Source organism: Lepidochelys kempii, chromosome 2 (assembly GCF_965140265.1).
Source record: "Lepidochelys kempii isolate rLepKem1 chromosome 2, rLepKem1.hap2, whole genome shotgun sequence".
Taxonomy (NCBI): Eukaryota; Metazoa; Chordata; order Testudines; family Cheloniidae; genus Lepidochelys; species Lepidochelys kempii.
In genome coordinates, this window is record NC_133257.1 from 11,837,861 (window position 1) to 11,857,588 (window position 19,728).

The 19,728-nt window shown below is 45.1% G+C and overlaps 1 protein-coding gene across 1 annotated transcript in view; it reads left to right on the forward strand.

The window, feature by feature from the left end:
* Window positions 1–19,728, forward strand: part of LOC140907965 (collagen alpha-1(XXII) chain-like) — a 249,917-nt gene that overhangs the window by 130,652 nt on the left and 99,537 nt on the right. Inside the window, exons 7-12 of the mRNA XM_073335053.1 lie at window positions 750–1,025; window positions 2,414–2,494; window positions 3,167–3,280; window positions 3,877–3,921; window positions 9,571–9,624; window positions 11,546–11,584. Coding sequence (XP_073191154.1) covers window positions 750–1,025; window positions 2,414–2,494; window positions 3,167–3,280; window positions 3,877–3,921; window positions 9,571–9,624; window positions 11,546–11,584 — 609 coding nt within the window. The remainder of the gene's footprint in view (window positions 1–749; window positions 1,026–2,413; window positions 2,495–3,166; window positions 3,281–3,876; window positions 3,922–9,570; window positions 9,625–11,545; window positions 11,585–19,728) is intronic.

The following is a 19,728-nucleotide window of genomic DNA, read 5'->3' on the forward strand; positions in this document are numbered from 1 at the left end:
CCTGTTGTTCATAGCTGAAAAATTGACCCCCTGAAGTTTGGAAAGCGAAAAGCAATAGGCACTTTTGAAATTTTTACACAAGTCCCATTTTTGAAATGACTTTGACACTTAGAAGCCTTAAGTCTCATTGAAAGTTAATACGACGTAGGCTCCTAAATGCCTTAATCACTTTTGAAGATGGGACTTGGGCTCCTAGGTTACTTAGGTGCTTTAGAAAATGTTAACCTTTATCTGCTTGCTCCTACATCAATGGCTTAATATGTACAGTACTTGAGCCGTCCAATGGAGGAATTATGAGAAACAATATGCTCGTAGCAATGGCCTTGGAAAGAGAGAGAGAGATAATTAGTGGGTGAAGTATGAATTTTGCAATGCTGGATGTGATAGGCGTTTACCTAGTACAGATTAAACTGGGCTCTTTCTCTCTGATTTGAAAACTTGATTGAATTTGAGTCCAGTCACTCAGTGCTCCTTCCTTCTTTGTCACTGCTTGGTCATTTTAGTCATAATGGTAGGTAATTTAGGCCATCATCTAATCCCTTTAACATGCCTTGTCTTTTCTCAATCTCATTTCCTATCCCATCTTCAGGCATGTCCCCCACACCCTGCCTATATCTCTTTCCCTTCCCCTCTGCTATTAGTAACTTTGACTCTGTAAAGCACTTTGGGGTATAGTTTATGTGAAAGGACAAGTGTACGGAGAATGAAGTTGTGTTTGTATCGGCAGCATTCTTTCTGTTGATTCTCAGGTCTCTATCCGCCTGGATGGAGAGAACAAAGCCGTGGAGTACAGTTCCATTGGGCTGACCAAGGACGCAGTACGAGTGGTCTTTCGAAATGCACGAGTCAGTGATTTGTTTGACCGCAGCTGGCATAAGTTCGCACTCAGCATTCAATCCAAGAGCGTCTCCCTCTACATTGACTGCAAACTAGTGCAGACGTTGCCTATTGAAGACAGAGAAAATATTGACATTCAAGGGAAGACCGTGATTGGCAAGCGCCTGTATGACAGTGTACCCATAGACGTAAGTACTGAGTCTGTGGATTCATTCCCAGGGGAATTATATCCGTCTGTGCAAGGTTGATGGGGTTTCTGGTGTCATACTCTCACTGAACCCTTTCTTTATTCACTGTCATTTCCTGAATCTTTGCATTTGATTAACTGTCTGAGGGCTTGTCTACATTACCCACTGGATCGATGGGTAGTGATTGATCCAGTGGGGGTTGATTTATTGCGTCTAGTCTAGATGCAATAAATCGAATGCCAAGTGCTCTCCCATCGACTCCGGTACTCCACCGGAGCGAGAGGCGCAGGCGGAGTTGACCGGGGAGCATCAGCCATCAACTTACCGCAGTGAAGACACCCTGGTAAGTAGATCTAAGTATGTCAACTTCAGCTACATTATTCACGTAGCTGAAGTTGTGTAACTTAGATCGATCCCCACCCCCCCACCTACCCCCAGTGTAGACCAGACCTCAGAATGGCTGACATCTCATCAGATACCAGGGTTTCCATCTTTTAACCTGAGAGTCCTGAAGTGTGCAGTACAGGGATACAAACAGGGGGATCCATTTCATTCTTCCAGCCAGTCTGAGCTTGCCATTGCTAAACCCATGTCCGCAATCCTAGGTATCGCTCACCTACAAATATAATCGCCAAATCTAGATACTACCAAACAGCATCTGAATGTCTCTTTGCTGACCCAACCTGGCCCTACATGGGGTTTCATGTGTAGTAGTTAGAAGCAGGAAAGACTCATTAAATCACTGAGTCCTCTCCTGCAACATCAGAATACGGTCCTCACCAAACCGAGAATAAATCCAGCATTAAATTAGTACCATGCTTGGTCTTAGAGAAAAGATCAAGATACTTACACTGGGCCTGGTTCTCTTCTTACATGCATGTAAATCAAGGCTAACTCCGTTGAAGGTATAAGGGGCCTGTGCAAAGTGAATCCCGTGTGCATGTAACATGACATAGTAGCATTTTACCCACGGGTGGGGGGGGGGAGGGAGGAGGGGGAAATGACAGTGTGGGTTGAACACAATGAATGCCGTCCTATCCAACTGAAATTGCAGGGGGACTATAGGTAGGCAGAATGTAAATTTCCAGATAGGAATTTGGCCAGGACACAGAGGTTAATATACACCCTTGTATTTTCTTTTTGTAAAAAGCATCACAGGATCTTTAATGAACACGGAGAGTCAGGCTCTCATTAGCATAGTGCCCTGCACAGAATGCTGGGGTGTTGACAGAGACGGATGCGTGTCAGCTATGGAACCCCCAGAACCATTGTGATCTGGCCTTTGTCTGTATTGTTTGCACTCTTTGTATCGAAACACTAGGCACAAGTTGGCATTAATAATTCACAGCCTCTGAAACGTGGCTCTACTGTCTGTCTTTGTTTTTTAGTTTGATCTTCAGCGGATGGTAGTTTACTGTGATTCCCGACATGCCGAGCTGGAAACCTGCTGTGATATTCCCTCTGGACCAGTAAGATGTTGTTTTGTTTTTATATATATACCAAGACACTCTTAGTTTAGATCGATTATCCAAATAAGGGGTTGCAGCAGTGTGAGTTTGATGTTATAAAGGTGTTAGATCAAACCAATAGAATTGGTAACATGACAGTGATGAGTTTACTGGAAAAGAGAAATGTATTAAGCATTAAACCTTTCCATGTCCCTTTCCCCTGTCAAACTGTCGTGGGAAAGAGGAAAATCTGAAGGGTTCAACTGCTGAATGAAGAATAGAAATTGCACTTAAAAGGAGTCAGTGTGTTTCCTATTGCTGCTGTATGGAAAGAGCGCAGACAGCAACAGTTGCTAGTTAGTAGTCTCAGCCCACTAGCCAACGGACAGAGGTCTGCATTGCGAAAAACACCAGCACAGTGTGGAAGAAGCGTGCAGTGCCTCAGTCGCTGCAGTAGCTCCTGTTGGGATAAACAGGTTTGCAGGGTCCAGACTGGTACCTTTCACCAGCAGTTTTTAAAACCCCAAATCCAAAAAAACCCACTTGATTCTTCTGATCCCTAAGTCTTGGGAATTTGACATAGTTAGCAACATGGTTCAATAAATACCAATTTAGCTGCCATAAAGTGGATCAAAGGCCAACGAGATTTCGAGACGAGAAGACCTGATAATGACATGAGCTGTTTGGTTTTAGTGCCAGGTGACGGTTGTGACTGAAGCGCCACCTGCTGAAATAAGACCCACTGTCGGCAGCGAACAAGTGGGCCCCCAACACACCCTCAACTGTTCCTGTCCTGCTGGAGAAAAGGTGAGTGTGACTCTGTTCTCTTTTGGGAGCCTTTGTTTCTTCTCCCTGGCTAGCCCCTTGGGTTTTGGGAGTAGGATCTAGTAGAGGACCTTGACCGGCAGCGCCAGGCAGGATCACAGACTCCTAGATTGTAAGCCTGTTGGGGAAAAGGACTGTGTTTTAGGGATTTTGTCAGCACCCGTTCATTGGATCTTGATCCAGATTGTGGCTTCTGGAGATCAACCTAGAAAATGAAGCAGCAATTGTTACCACCCCTTTTAAGTACAGGTTTTGTAAGACATAATAGGAATAGGCTGGTAGGGTAAATGTAAGCCATGCAGAAACAATCCCTTTGCCTTTAGTGGAGTTGAGCCTGTTTAAATCAGCAGTGAATGTGGCCTTTAAGGTGTTAGCACTGCAGCCATACTTTCATTGCTGACTTTTTTCTTTTAGCGTGTCACTGCTCAAACCTTGAGGACGTGTAGCTTCTCGTCCATTGCCCGCTGAAATGGACTCTTCCATTGTGGGGCTCTTTCTATTGTCTCTGGTGTGCCCTTAGTGTGCTGGCATGTAGTGAGAAGAGCAGTCTCCAAATAGTTTCTTTGTTCTCTCTTTAGGGTGAGAGGGGCTCAGCTGGCCCTGAAGGTCCTAGAGGTCCAAAGGTCAGTAGTATTTTTCCATTTTGTCTATTTAAAAATACCATATGAGGTGCTGGGTTATTCTCTATGACAGGAAGAGTTTAAGGAACAAAGTCCAATTAACTTGACAAGAGAAGGGTTGGATGTGTTCAAGGTGGGCTATGGGAAATGCAGTAGTTAGTGTGCGTGTCTTGACTATGCTCACCCCCAAGTTTCACTGAAGTGGCTTTATGTAGCTTATAGAAGCACTAACATACAACATTTTTGTTTCTACATTGGCTGTTTCTCAAACGAGTGTTATCCATGAGGCTGACATCACAACTTTGATGGCGAGTCTCCAGTAATTCTGCACTGTCCCCAAGCTAAAAGGCCACATCATTACTGTTCATCATCCACCAGAACTTTACTGAGACAGGGGTAGGAGAATGGAGCCCTGTAATCTAGTATCCCAGCAAAAGCATTTGAGTCATGGGGTGAAGTTAAATATGGGCTATATTTCTAATTAGGTTTCTTCTTAGAATGCACAGAGTAAACCAAACATTCTTTCCCCCAATGATTCTAAATCCTACTTAGCTGGATGATGCTGACTTCTCATGAAGTGTGAGAGGGAGCTCACTTATGCTGTATGTTAAGGTTAAAATCCCAAAGCCTGGCTTTTTGGAGAGGCTTGCTGTACTGTCAATAGTTAAATGTTTCCGGGATGCCAAAAGAAATACTTTGGGTATATATTTTCTGCTGGGGCAAATGGAGACAGGCTTGTTGACTTTAAGCTGCACCTGTTTAAAATGGCTGAGAATTTGACCTGTTGTTTCCATGGGACTATAAATAGCCCCATTCCTATTTTCATCTGTGACAGCTTAAGTGATGATGGGCTATTCTTCAGAATGACAGAACCATGAGAAATGAGTGTGAGAAGAACACAAAAGGATGGCAATGATAAAACAAAAGAAAGAAAATGTATGTTGTCTCATCCACTGGCACAGCCCTGCAACAGACTCCAGAAACACTAGTGACTATCCCACTTCACTCTCAGTAAAATGGTGTGAACACAGTTCTGTAGATGGAGGATTGAATAGCAAGCCTTATTCACTGATCTACAGCTAGTAATCACCTGGCTTTGATGTTCCATAAACCATGTGCATCCAAGGACCTATAAGGTTTGTGTAATAGTGATCTAATGAGCTGTGCACAGACACAGGAGTTGGGGACTCTTGACTTTTAATCCAAGCTCTGCTGATGAATCACTGTGTGGGAGAGGGGACGTTATTTAGCCTCCCTTACCCTTATCTTACCTATCCACTAAATAGAGCTAATTCTTTGTGCCTGCCTCACAGGGATGCTGTGAAGATTAATTAGTAAATGGATGTGAAGCCCTTTATGGCATTTGTGGACCAGTTAATATCTAGGCTAGACTGTTGGTCTTTAGGCAGCCCAAAGGAGAGTATCCCCTCTCCACCAGCCTGTACATGTGTAAGGCCAACAGACCCGGGTCGTTGGTGGGCGGGATCGAACCTGGGGCCTCTGGAGCTTAAAGCATGAGCCTCTACCGCATGAGCTAAAAGCCAACTGCCTCTTAGCTAAGGCTGTTAAGCAGACTTATTTAATTCTCTCTCTAAGTGGTCTTGGTGCCATTATCACTACAAAAGTTTTTTTCTCCTGCTGATAATAGCTCATCTTAATTAATTAGCCTCTTACAGTTTGTATGGCAACTTCCTCCTTCTCTGTATGTGTTTCTTCTTACTATATGTTCCATTCTATGCATCCGATGAAGTGGGCTGTAGTCCACGAAAGCTTATGCTCTACTAAATTGGTTAGTCTCTAAGGTGCCACAAGTACTCCTTTTCTTTTTGCGAATACAGACTAACACGGCTGCTACTCTGAAACCTGCACTTATTGTGACATTATCTGACTCCTGTGAATATTCCATGGAACTGAGCAAAAATCAGAAAGTGGGGAGGAAGTTTAACCTTCTATTTTTCTTCAATTTAAATCCCATAACCCAGGGCAAACCATGGAACTCGCAAAGATTAGAGAAAGGAAAAGCTCCTTTAGAGGTGATTGTCTCTGCCTCAGCCCACTATGTTGTCAAAGTGAGGGTAATGTACTGTGACACTGAATGTTTTGTTTTGGAAGGAGATGTAGCAACGAAAAAAATTAGAGAAAGAAGCAGAAACAGACTTGGAAGAATCAGCTTGTGTACAGGGCAGACTGAGTTTGGTTGTTAATGTGCTGCAGAATACAATTGTTAACACCATCTTTATTTAATTATTCTTGGATGCAGCATGCTTTTCACACCTATTTTCATAGGATTCTAAGGCCAGCAAGGAACGCTGTGATCATCTAGCCTGACCTCCTGTATAACACAGGCCATAAACTTCCCTAAATTAATTCCTGTTTCCTAGAGCAGATCTTTCAGAAAAATAAAGATCCAATCTTGATTTAAAAGTTGTCAGTGATGGAGAATCCACCACAACCCGTGTAAGTTGTTCCAAGGGTTAATTACCCTCCCTGTTAAAAATGTGCACCTTCTTACTGGTCTAATTAAAGAATTAGACTTCATCGCATCTGTCTGGGTTGTCTCCATCAGAGAATGTATGTGTCCCAGCAAGGGGCTCAGTAAGTGGTGGAGCTGAACACTTCTTAGTTACAAGCGTGGACAAGGGCAAATTGAATTCAGCACCATCTCAGAAATCATGGTTAAATCCCATTTTATCCAGAATGGGGAAATCTTTGGCTGCTGCAAGATCTATTGTAGCTAGCTCTATGCTGTTTCTTCCCAGTTAGGGTGACCATATTTCCCTATGCTGAATACAGGACACCTGGTATAATTACTCATATTCAAGCGAGTTCAATGGCAACCAATCAGAACTATGCCGTACAAACATTCAAATTCACATCAAGTTGACTGAGCCACTGCTAAAAGGAAATACTGTGTAGTTGGATTATTTTTATTTACCTTCTTGTCTTTTAGGGTTCACAGAGGGAGGGGTGACACACACACACCCCTACCTCCCCCCCACACACATGGGGAGAGGTGACCCACACACACTTCCGTACACCTCTCTCACATGGGGTGGGGGGGGTGACCGACCAACCGACCTGACCCTCCCTGACTGGCCTTCTCTGCCCTCCATGCCTTGCTGGGCCCCCCGGGATGGAGCGCCTCTCCTGGTACCTGGTGCTGCATCTTCCCGAGGCAATGGGGTGGGGGTGGGGCCGTGGGGTCACATGCCCCCCTCACGCAATTTCTGTCTGGGTTCACACCAGAATGTGGCCAGCAGCAGCCTTTCAGCACTGTGCGGGAGGGAAGGGACGGAAGCTGCTTCCAGTCGCAGAGGAGGCAGCGGGGGAGCGGGGGAAGGGATGATCTGGCATGTGTCTTTTCAGAGCCCATTTCTTCCTTCCCCACCATCATGGCTGGAAGCAGTTTGTCCCTTCCTGCCTGCACAATGTTCTAAGGCAGCTAACACCTCCAGGCTGCTGCTGGCCACCAACATATCCCAGCTGCCTCCTGTCCTCACACCTACAGCAAGGGCAGGAAGGGGTTAAGCCCTAGGGATGCATTGTGCACCAGGGGCCAGGGAACCTGACTGCAGGAGCTTCAGTGAACTCAGCCAGAGAGGTGGCTCAGCAGGGAAGGGTGCTTTGGGACGGAGTAGCCTCATGCTCCCTGGGGGCAGGACCTGAGGGGGTGGGCTGGGGTGAAGAGGGTACTAAGCTCCTGCCTCGGGGGCTGCTGCAAGCCTGCAGGTTTGGGGAACGAACAGGCTGGAAATCGCTTCCCGCCCTCACTCCAGAGCTTAGCTGAGGGGCGGAGAGGCTTCTCCACCATGCCAGCGCTGTGCGGGGCTTTGGCACATTCAGGGCTTGGCTCCCCCTGGCCAGCGCCCCAAGCTGGAGGTCTTGGACTTCCCCGAGGGCGCCAGCCCAGCCAGAGGCAGTGGGGAAAGGAAGGAGTCTGCTGGCCAGGCTGTTGATGAGCTGAGTGCTCTGACCAGGGGTTGGTTCTCCACACAGAGCTGGGAGCGGGGCGTGCCCTACCGGAAGGGATATGGAGAAGCAGCGGGGCTGGGGGTGGGGGGCGCAAAGGGCAAAGCAGGGAGAGGACAGCGAGAGGGGGAACAGGTAAAAGGCTGAAGGGTGGGCAACAGAGGCAACACGTAACCGGCCGCCGCCTGGCACCTGCCTGCACCCACCAACCACTGCAGCACAAAGCCAGTGCCTGCCGGAAATGGGACGGGAGCGGGGCCCTTCTGGCCGAGAGCCGGCATGCAGCAGGGGCTGCGCTGATGGACCAGCAGGGGGAGTGGCTGGCCCCGTGCACTGGATCTTTGCCCCGACACCAGCCTTGCACACCCATCCCTATCGTTGGCCACTGGACACCCCCCCCCCCCAACCCATTCACTCCTGGTAGGCAGGTGGCTGGTGAGCAGGGATCCGGCCAGCAGCAGGACCCGCCAGTACTGATGGGGGCGAGACAGAAAATACGGGACAATCTGCCCGTTTTTAAGAAAAAGTCGAGACACAGGCAGGAGGACTTAAATAGAGCACTGTCCCTTTAAAAACAGGACGTCTGGTCACCCTATTCCCAGTCCCTCCTGGAGTAGGATGTAGGAGTCCAGCAACCCCTGACTGATGTAAGAGCTTCCAGCAAGAGGAGCCTTGAGGTTGCTTTGAGTTGTGGTAGGGGCTGAACTGGCCCCTGTCTGTGATTGGGGTGTGGAAGATCATTCAAACTCATCTTTGTTTTTACTCCTAAATGACACAGAATTCAGTTCCAGAGCTGGTAGGAATTTTCTGAACAAAAACAAAACAAAAATCTGGATTTTTCACAAATATTTTTTTTATTTTTCTAGTTTTTATGGATAAAATGGGAAAATGGAAAAAAAAACCCCACATTTTTTCAGTGTATCTCTTTTCTTTTCCTCCTCTTTCTCATTTTCCCCTTTCCCTTTCTTGCTGCCTTTTTCAAAATAGAAAAAGGGGGGCCAGGGAAGAAAACCCCACAACATGGAAAAAAACAAAACCTAAAATTTTCTGAAACCAAAATGTTCACGACAAATTCAGAATAAGTGAAAAATGGTTCCTTTTTGGAACCGACAAAACAGAGATGACTAACATTTTTGAAATTTTTCATTATTTCCCCCCTTTTTTGAACTATTTTAACAACTAAGGGATAGAGCTCTCGGGATCTAATGCAGTCCACATTTCAAAGGCTGGGAATCCCCACTGTATTGAAAAGGAATTGTAAAGGTAAGGCCTTCTGAGGGTCCTCAAGGGAGACATCTTTTTGCCTTGACATTGCCCCTTCGAGGATTCCATGCGTATTTTAAAATCCACGACTGCATATAAATCATACACCAACACCCAAGCTTCCCATGTACTGGAAACAAAGTGATGCATGGGTGGGCTTTCTGATTGCAGCAGCACCTGCTCTGTTGCTAGCTGTTAAATTGGGGCTTTGAGGAATGTGGGCTTCAGTATTGTGAGACAAATCTTTGATACACTTAAATAACAAAGACACATTTGAAATATTGAATATACAAATGTTAACATGGGGCAACTGTTAAGTTGAATCAATTCTTAGGCACAATCAGCAATGGCCGTGTGCCTTTCGGAAGAGCAATATACTTTACAGTCTTGTGGTGCTCACACCCCTTTCCTCTTCTGCAGGGAGAAAGTGGCAGCCCAGGACTTCCTGGTCTAAAAGGAGAAAAAGGAGACTCGGTAAGTCAGAGCTGTCAGAGGCTGACTGATCTTGTAGTGGAATATTAGCGATGGGAAAATGGTTGTTCTCCTAGTGATTACATGGGGCTTATGGTTCTGTGAAAGGAGTTCGGCTTACTGAGCAGTCCCTCGTGGCCAGAGTTCTATTTTCAGCAGACTCCCTCTGTTCTTTGTCTTCATGGCCCCTTAGGTTATATCTGCCCTGCAGTTAGACACCCATGGCTGGTCTGGGTCAGCTGACTTGGGCTTGCAGGGCTCAGGCTGCAGGACAGTGAAATTGCTGTGTAGATATTTGGGTTGGAGCCCAAGCTCTGGATCCTGACGAGGGGGAAGGGTCCCAGAGCTCGGGCTACTCCAACCTGAGCCTGAACATCTACACTGCAGTTCTATAGCCCGGCAGCATGAGTTCAGCTGACACAGGCCAAACATGGGTGTTTAACTGTAGTGCAGACATACCTTTACAGACCCACCACAGCCTTCCTTGTAAGTCCTACCACCCTCCACTTGGGGCTTTTTAATGACCGCAAACAGTCCCACTGATAACGTCCATCACTGCAATCCAAAGGTTCCCACATATCTCTGGCTCTTCTGCCATCTACAAAGAGCTCTTTCCCTGCCATAGCATAAGTGTCTCTCCTCGGAGCTTAGCCTTCTGGCTCTGGCTTCCTTCTCTTGCCAGTGTTTCCCGTGTTCTAAGGGAGAAGGCCCTGTCTATATACTGTCCTCCTCCAGGGAGTTCCTCCCAGTTGGCTGGAAGAGAGGAGAGCCCTGCCCCACCCTATACTACAGGATTTCACATCCCAGTGTCCTAACTACCAAGGACAGCTTCTTCTTGTCCACTACCAGGCCATTTCCTGGGCCGTTGATCCTTCCAGCGCCCTGGAATGGGGTCTTCTGGCCCACTCTGCTCTTCAAGGGTCAGTATTCTTCATGCAGCTTGTGCTCATCCTCCGAGCAGGGATGATATTCACCCTTCTAGTGTCAGTCAGCTGATGCCATTCTCTGTGCGTTTCAATGCTTTGTCACTCAACCCGATAGCTAGTTGGCCTGTTGTTGGCCTTTTAGTTCAAATGTGTGAATTGGATACATTGACTGCGTAGCACATCCAGGAGGGACACTGTGGTGCATTGATATACAAAGGAAAGAGTCGATCTTTGCTGTTTACATTAAGGTGACATTGGGATCTCATTTCAGTCAGTTGCTCCTGATAAAAAATGCCACCCTCTGGCTCATTATTTAATAGAGAAAAAAGTCTGGGTTTTTAACGGCGATCAGGACTAATTAAAGCTGAGAGTGTCTCTGTTTTTGGAAGCTTAATGTCATAAATATTAACTAACATCTTATGTAGAATAAGGGATAAGTGTGGTCTGGTGCTTGAAATGCAGATGCTGGGGTTCAGAAGATCTAGGTTGTTGTCTGAACTGGGGAAGTCACTTGACCTGTTTGTGCTGCTCTGTTATATAGGTATAATAATATTGATCTATATAATAAGTGCATCTTTAATTAAATAAAAAAGTGTAACCCTGAAGAAGCGTAGGTAATTTCCTAAGCAACCACATGATTTTGTTGTTGCACATCCTGTCTTCCTCTCCCACCAGGGTTTATCTCCATCTCGCCTTATGTTTTGTCTGAACTTTGCTCATGATCCTGAAGTTGGACCCACAGGGACAGACCCTTGCACCTCTGTGGGCCAGTTGCAGGACCATGACCTTAGATTATAAACTGTTCCAGAGCAGGATCTCTGTCTTGTGCTTTTCTTCAAGTAAAGGGCCATGCACATATGCACCTGTATAAATAATGAATAATAAAATCTGCACGGGTGTTTTGACAATTAACATTTATAAAGTGCTTTGAGATCTTTGAATAAAAGTTGCAATGTAGCATTATTATATATTAAATTTACCTTCCCTCTCCTTTCTAGGGCAGAGGAGCATATGGCAGAGGACAGAAGGGAGAACAGGTATGGTGATATTGTTAATTATACAACACAGTTAGATCATAGCTCACTCCATGACTTTGTTTAGCTCAAATTCTAATTTTGGAACCCATGGGAGCTTCCAGAGTAAGACCTGCAGGAGGGAGACAATTATGAAGAAAGAAAATTCAGGAGATATACACTGGTTGGATTTTAGTAAAGGAAGTGATATACTTTCTCGCACACACTTCATCAGAAATGTTAAGATTTGTCACTGCTTTGCCCCTGGGGTAGTCTCAGTTCCCGCTGAGCAAAGTGTGTGTAAAATGCAATCACATCAGAATGGTAACACTCACTTGGACAAGTGGGAAGGACTACACAAGGAGCAATGCAATGGAGAATCAGGCTTCGTCTAATGGATCAAAAACTGGCTCAAGAAACATGAACAAAAGGTACTGATAAGTGGCAGTGCATTGATTTTTACAGAGGTATTCGAGTACTGAAGGGACTCACACATAGTCCCATCTTATTGAATATTTTCATTAATCTGAAAGAGGGAGAAAACTGCATGTTCATGTTATTGCAAATATTAATAAGGACAGAGAAATAGAGTCTAAAGCAGTTAAAAATATGGATGCAAAGTAACAAAATGAGATTCACTTGGAAAAATGCTTTATTTTCTATCTGGAAAAATATATTCAGTGGAAATCAGGAATGGCTAATGAAGCATGGTGGGGATAGTGCTTGACAAACTAGACATGGGTTTCTAGGTTATATGGCAGCCAAAACAGTCAATGCAAATTTAGGCTGCATAGACAAAGCATGACATTATGGAGGAGAGAGATAATAGTTCAACTCTATCCCTGTGTTACAATCATGCTGAGAATATCACACTCAGTTCTCGGCACCAGAATGACACTGACAAACTGGAGAACATAGAGATGAGCAAGAAAAAAAGATTGAGGGCTGAAGGTATCGCCCAATGTGGAAAGATTAAAAGAGCCAAATGTGCCTAGCCTGGCTAAGTGATAATTCTGGGGGGACATGGAGAAACTCTACAAATATTTGATCATTAGTGGAGGAATGGAAATAATTAATTAGGGTGGTACCAGGGGATAATGGGATGAAATGGAGAAGGAAGACATAAAGTGTGTGGACCATGAGATGCTTGATAGAATAAGGAGTAATGGTCTCAAGTTACAGTGGGGGAGGTTTAGGTTGGATATTAGGAAAAACTTTTTCACTAGGAGGGTGGTGAAACACTGGAACGGGTTACCTAGGGAGGTGGTAAAATCTCCTTCCTTTGAGGTTTTTAAGGTCAGGCTTGACAAAGCCCTGGCTGGGATGATTTAGTTGGGGATTGGTCCTGCTTTGAGCAGGGGGTTGGACTAGATGACCTCCTGAGGTCCCTTCCAACCCCGATATTCTATGATTCTATGTAATAGTCTGCTGAACTCTCAAAGGAAACAGTGGGCATCACATTGCTTGGACTATTTAAAACTATATTGGACAATACATTAGTAAATGTCCTGTAGGGAAGAATCCTGCACTGGCAGGGAGAGATGGAGTTTATTACCATTTGAACCTTCTTATCTCTACTTTCTCTGATTATAATCTGTTGATCATATATATCCGAAATGCACCATTTGACCTTCTTACATTGCAAAGTAAGGTTGCTTATTAAAGAAATGTTACTAAGGCAGCCTATAGACATGGGAAGAATGTAGGGCAAATTTCTGCAGTGATATACATGCAAACTTTCCCACTGACAAGCAGAATTTGGCCTATAATAGACATTCTAGATTCACAATAAGAAAAGGAGTACTAGTGTCACCTTAGAGACTCACCAATTTATTTGAGCATAAGCTTTCATGAGCTACAGCTCAGTTCATCGGATGAAGTGAGCTGTAGCTCACGAAAGCTCATGCTCAAATAAATCGGTGAGTCTCTAAGGTGCCACAAGTCCTCCTTTTCTTTTTGCGAATACAGACTAGCACGGCTGCTGCTCTGAAACCTAGATTCACAATGCAGTCTTTAGAAATCAGCCAGTGTTTTTCATGTGGCAAGGGTCACTTGGCCCTGATTAAAACCGTTATATTTAGTATGTTGGTGCTGTAGTAGAAATAAGGTCTGATCCGGCCAAGAAGGATCTGAATGGTAGGAAGTGCCACCTCTTGCCTTTGTCACCCTACTGAGGAATACGGTGAGCATGCAAGTTTTGATTGAAAACCGGATACAACATCTGTGCTGAACTTCTCTGATTAGGTAGCCAAGGGGCATCCTTGATAGCTGCCCCCCAACATGTGTGCATAAAGATCCATGAATTTATGGCTAGTTAGCTCTGTGTATTTGATACGTTCGCCAGCAGAGGCAGTCAGTGGGCCTGCATTTAGTAACAAAGGAGCTGCGTCTTGTATATGTGCCCATAGAGAACATGGGCATGGTCTAGGCATGTTTTGGTACTGTTCTTGGTGGAGGGTGTGTCTCTGCTGAGCAGGGCTGGCATGTTTGACAGCAGGAGGAGAATGTGCTATTGCTGAGCGTGTCCACTGATTAAGTAGCAGAAGAGCTGACACCTGCCCGGCGTGTCTTTTGAGATCAGCAGCACAGGAGGTGTGGATCTGCTGAGTGTGGCTGATGCATGTAGCAGTAGTGGAACGGGGTATGCGTATGTCAGAAGAAGGGGTGCTGGTGTGATTGAAGTAACTGGTACATTTGGCAGCGGAAGTGTCACGTGCCTAACCATGCTAGATATACTTTGTACTCCCAGCAGAAGAGGAAGAGAGCCTGTGTATGTTTCACTGAAAAGGTTCACTGACCTGGTATACCTGGCATCAGAGGACTCGCACACCTCCTGGCATGGCCCCCAAAATGGTGGAATAAAACACCTCTCTCTGTCCCTTCATCTCGACCATGACAGCTTTATATTTACCTGTTATCACTCAAGAAGGAGATCTTGAAGTCAATGCGGATACTTCTCTGAAAACATCCACTCAGTGTGCTGGAGCAGCAGTCAAAAAAGCAAACAGAATGCTGGGAATCACTAAGAAAAGGATAGATAATAGGACAGAAAATATCATGTTGCCGCTATATAAATCCATGGTACGTCCGCATCTTGAATACTGCGTGCAGATGTGGTCACCCCATCTCAAAAAAGATATATTGGAATTGGAAAAGGTTCAGAAAAGGACAACAAAAATGATTAGGGCTATGAACGGCTTCCATAGGAGGAGAGATTAATAAGACTGGGACTTTTCATCTTGGAAAAGAGATGGCAAAGTGGAGATATGATTGAGGTTTTATAAAATCATGACTGGTGTAGAGAAAGTAGATAAGGAAATGTTATTTATTCCTTCTCATAACACAAGAACTAGGGGTCACCAAATGAAATTAATAGGCAGCAGGTTTAAAACAAATAAAAGGAAGTATTTCTTCACACAATGCACAGTCAACCTGTGGAACTCCTTGCCATAGGATGTTGTGAAGGCCAAGACCATAACAGGATTCAAAAAAGAAGTAGATAAATTCATGGAGGATAGGTCCATCAATGGGTATTCGCCAGGATGGGCAAGAATGGTGTCCCCAGCCTCCGTTTGCCAGAAGCTGGGAATCAGCGACAGGGGATGGATCTCTTGATGATTACCTGTTCTGTTCATTCCCTCTGGGGCACCTGGCACTGGCCACTGTCGAAGGACAGGATACTGGGGTGGATGAACCTCTGGTCTGACTCAATAGGGCCACTCTTATGTTCTTACTTGCATTTCTGGGATTGTGGGCCTTTAAACCTGCTGGTGGCGAGTAAATGGAGTAAATGCCAGTGTAACTCTACTGACATCGATCAGGACATGGAGCATCTTTATATTTCAATATAGTACAGCGCCAAGCACACTACTGATGACAAACCAACAAACAACAACCCTGGCTGAAATCCTCCGCTCTGCATTGGAAAGTTTAGGAATAAGAGTTTATTTGATTTAGAAAATGAGAGCATTCATAATGAAAGCTGAAATGGCATCCTTAACTTGCCCTGTTGTGCCTAGGTATTACAGGGATGACTGGTGTGTTGTACCTTCGGGTACTGAAGTAGGTATGTACAAACCAGGAGAGTGAGAGACACAGTGCCCAGGCCTTGTGCCCCAAATATTACATTCTAATCACAAAATTTGAACTTGTACACACAAGCAGTTAATTGCATGTGCAAACAGGTGTGCTTGTATAATCCACTGTTCAGTATGTGTCACACTCACGAAAGCTTATGCTCTAATAAATTGGTTAGTCTCTAAGGTGCCACAAGTACTCCTTTTCTTTTTGCGAATACAGACTAACACGGCTGTTACTCTGTAACTTCCCACTCTGTGTCTGATTTGCACAGATGAGTCTGTTTCAGCTGCCAGCTATGGGAGTTAGTCCTTTAGTTCAAGCTATAGATATTCATGAAGTCCTAGGTACAAACTTAGGTCACTAGCAAGGTGGATGTTACACTTATCCATAAAAAGAACCTTGTGGCACCTTAGAGACTAACAAATTTATTTGAGCATAAGCTTTCGTGGGCTACAGCCCACTTCATCGGATGCATAGAATGGTAGAATGGAACATATAGTAAGAAGATATATACATACAGTGAAGGTGGAAGTTGCCATACAATCTGTAAGAGGCTAATTAATTAAGCTGAGCTATTATCAGCAGGAGAAAAAAAACTTTTGTAGTGATAATCAAGATGGCCCATGTAGACAGTTGACAAGGTGTGAGGATACTTAACATGGGGAAATAGATTCAATATGTGTAATGACCCAGCCACTCTCAGTCTCTATTCAAACCCAAGTTAATGGTATCTAGTTTGCATATTAATTCAAGCTCAGCGGTTTCTCATTGGAGTCTCTTTTTGAAGCTTTTCTGTTGCAAAATTGCCACCCTTAAGTCTTTTACTGAGTGGCCAGAGAAGTTGAAGTGTTCTCCGACCGGTTTTTGAATGTTATGATTCCTGATGTCTGATTTGTGTCCTTTTATTCTTTTGCGTAGAGACTGTCCGGTTTGGCCAATGTACATGGCAGAGGGGCATTGCTGGCACATGATGATATATATCACATTGGTAGATGTGCAGGTGAACAAGCCCCTGATGGCGTGGCTAATGTGATTAGGTCCTATGATGGTGTCACTTGAATAAATATATGGACAGAGTTGGCATCGGGCTTTGTTGCAAGGATAGGTTCCTGGGTTAGTGGTTTTGTTGTGCGGTGTGTGGTTGCTGTGAGTATTTGCTTCAGGTTGGGGGACTGTCTGTAAGTGAGGACTGGCCTGTCTCCCAAGATCTGTGAGAATGAGGGATCATTTTTCAGGATATGTTGTAGATCTTTGATGATGTGCTGGAAATGTTTTAGTTGGGGGCTGAAGGTGACAGCTAGTGGCATTCTGTTGTTTTCTTTGTTGGGCCTGTCCTGTAGTAAGTGACTTCTTGCTACTCTTCTGGCTCTGTCAATCTGTTTCTTCACTTCTGCAGGTGGGTATTGTAGTTGTAAGAATGCTTGATAGAGATCTTGTAGGTGTTTGTCTCTGTCTGAGGGGTTGGAGCAAATGCGGTTGTATCTTAGAGCTTGGTTGTAGACAATGGATCGTGTGGTGTGTCCTGGATGGAAGCTGGAGGCATGTAGGTATGTATAGTGGTCAGTAGGTTTCCAGTATAGGGTGGTGTTTATGTGACCATCACTTATTAGCTCCATAGTGTCCAGAAAGTGGATCTCTTGTGTGGACTGGTCCAGGCTGAGGTTGATGGTGGGATGGAAATTGTTGAAATCATGGTGGAATTCCTCAAGGGCTTCTTTTCCATGGGTCCAGATGATGAAGATGTCATCAATGTAGCGGAAGTAGAGTAAGGGTGTTAGGGGACAAGAGCTGAGGAAGCGTTGTTCTAAGTCAGCCATAAAAATGTTGGCATACTGTGGGGCCAAGCGGGTACCCATAGCAGTGCCGCTGACTTGAAGGTATATATTGTCCGCAAATGTGAAACAGTTGTGGGTGAGGACAAAGTCACAAAGGTCAGCCACCAGGTTTGCCGTGACATTATCGGGGATACTGTTCCTGCTAGGTTGTAGTCCATTTTTGTGTGGAATGTTGGTGTAGAGGGCTTCTACATCCATAGTGGCCAGGATGGTGTTTTCTGGAAGATCACTGATGGATTGTAGTTTCCTCAGGAAGTCAGTGGTGTCTCGAAGGTAGCTGGGAGTGCTGGTAGCGTAGGGCCTGAGGAGGGAGTCTACATAGCCAGACAATCCTGCTGTCAGGGTGCCAATGCCTGAGATGATGGGGCGTCCAGGATTTCCAGGTTTCTGAATCTTGGGTAGCAAATAGAATACCCCTGGTCCATGTGTATGTACTTGGTTGCATGCAGAATTACCTGCTTTGCACACACACATACACAGTATGCAAATGCAATCACCTGTTAGCACATGCCCATGCCAATTTTGTGGTCACTACCTAAACGAAATCTTGTATGTTGTGGGAATGCATATTGTACCTTGATTAATATCCTAAGGCATAATAACCATGAGCACTACTTTTGTGCTGTCTGTGATTTGCCCCATCGGTTGTCTGAAAAGCTCCCACCCAAACTGGACATAATCTGCCCCACTCTGAGCTGACAGCAAAGTCTGCCACACAAATCTTCAAGCCCCCACCAGCCCAGGGAGAATCAACGCAAGTGAATAGGAAGATGGGGCAATGACTGTAGAGCATTATCTGGGGTGATTTAAGCAAGACGGGGTTTCAGTGGCTCTAGATCAAAGTCTAGGGAAGTCATGTCTGAGACAGTAGATACTGTACCCTGTGAGGTCTGCAGCCAGGTCTGCATTCCTGGGGGTCAGCCGTCCACATCACAAGGCAGACTGCTCCTTGGATTGCTTTACTTCAAAAGGCTTTGAGGAGTTAAGCACCCTGCATTGCAAAGTGCTGAGCATTTCCTGAGAGGTGCGGAGCCACCCTTAATTCAAACTAAGGGCAATGGGCCCTGAGGGTACTCAGCCCCTTGCAGGATGCAGCCCTCAATGGACTTCAACAGCATTCCCATCCGTGGGCAGAGTAGAGAAACTGCACCCAGGTCTCCTGCGTGATAGTGCAGAGAAGCAGGCACGCGATGGGTCTGCACAAGGTCTGTGCATCAGCTAACTCCCATGTCATTTATGTTAACATTCATAAACCAGTCGGAGAACACTTCAATCTCTCTGGTCACGTGATTACAGACATGAAAGTTGCGATATTACAACAGAAAAACTTCAAAACCAGACTCCAGCGAGAGACTGCTGAATTGGAATTAATTTGCAAATTGGATACAATTAACTTAGGCTTGAATAGAGACTGGGAGTGGCTAAGTCATTATGCAAGGTAACCTATTTCCCCTTGTTTTTTCCTACCCCCCCCTCCTCAGACGTTCTTGTTAAACCCTGGATTTGTGCTGGAAATGGCCCACCTTGATTATCATACACATTGTAAGGAGAGTGATCACTTTAGATAAGCTATTACCAGCAGGAGAGTGGCGGGGGGGGGGAGAGAAAACCTTTTGTAGTGATAAACACCCATTTTTTCATGGTTTGTGTGTATAAAAACATCTTCTGTATTTTCCACAGTATGCCTCCGGTGAAGTGAGCTGTAGCTCACGAAAGCTTATGCTCAAATAAATTGCTTAGTCTCAGAGGTATCTAGGGAACTCCACCGCCTACTGCAAAAAGTTAGCCTCCAAGTGAGCTTAGGCACCTACAGGGTTAGCCAGCAGCTGAGCAGGGCTTTTGTGGATTGCAGTGGTACCTAAAGATGAGACTTAAGTCTGGGGTTTAGGCACCTCAGGACCTTTGTGGGGGTATTAATAGTTCCTTTCTCCTACACTTTGTGTGTCTTTGAGGTAGTAACTGTCTCTCACTATGTGTTTGTAAGGTGCCTTGTGTAATGGAACTCCAGTCTCACTTGGGCCCTCTAACTGCTACCATAACACAAATAACAGTAACAATAATTAATAAAAATCCCTTTTAATATATAGATGGCCTTGGTGGAATGAGTCAGTGGACGGGTGGCTTCCTTGTAACCTCCTCACTACTTTTGGGCACTAAAGCGTGGGAGGAAACACATGAACATTTGGAGACACGTGTTCATCAGTGTTTGAAATGCTACCAATCAGCATTCCTCACTTACAGTGAATGGCTGGG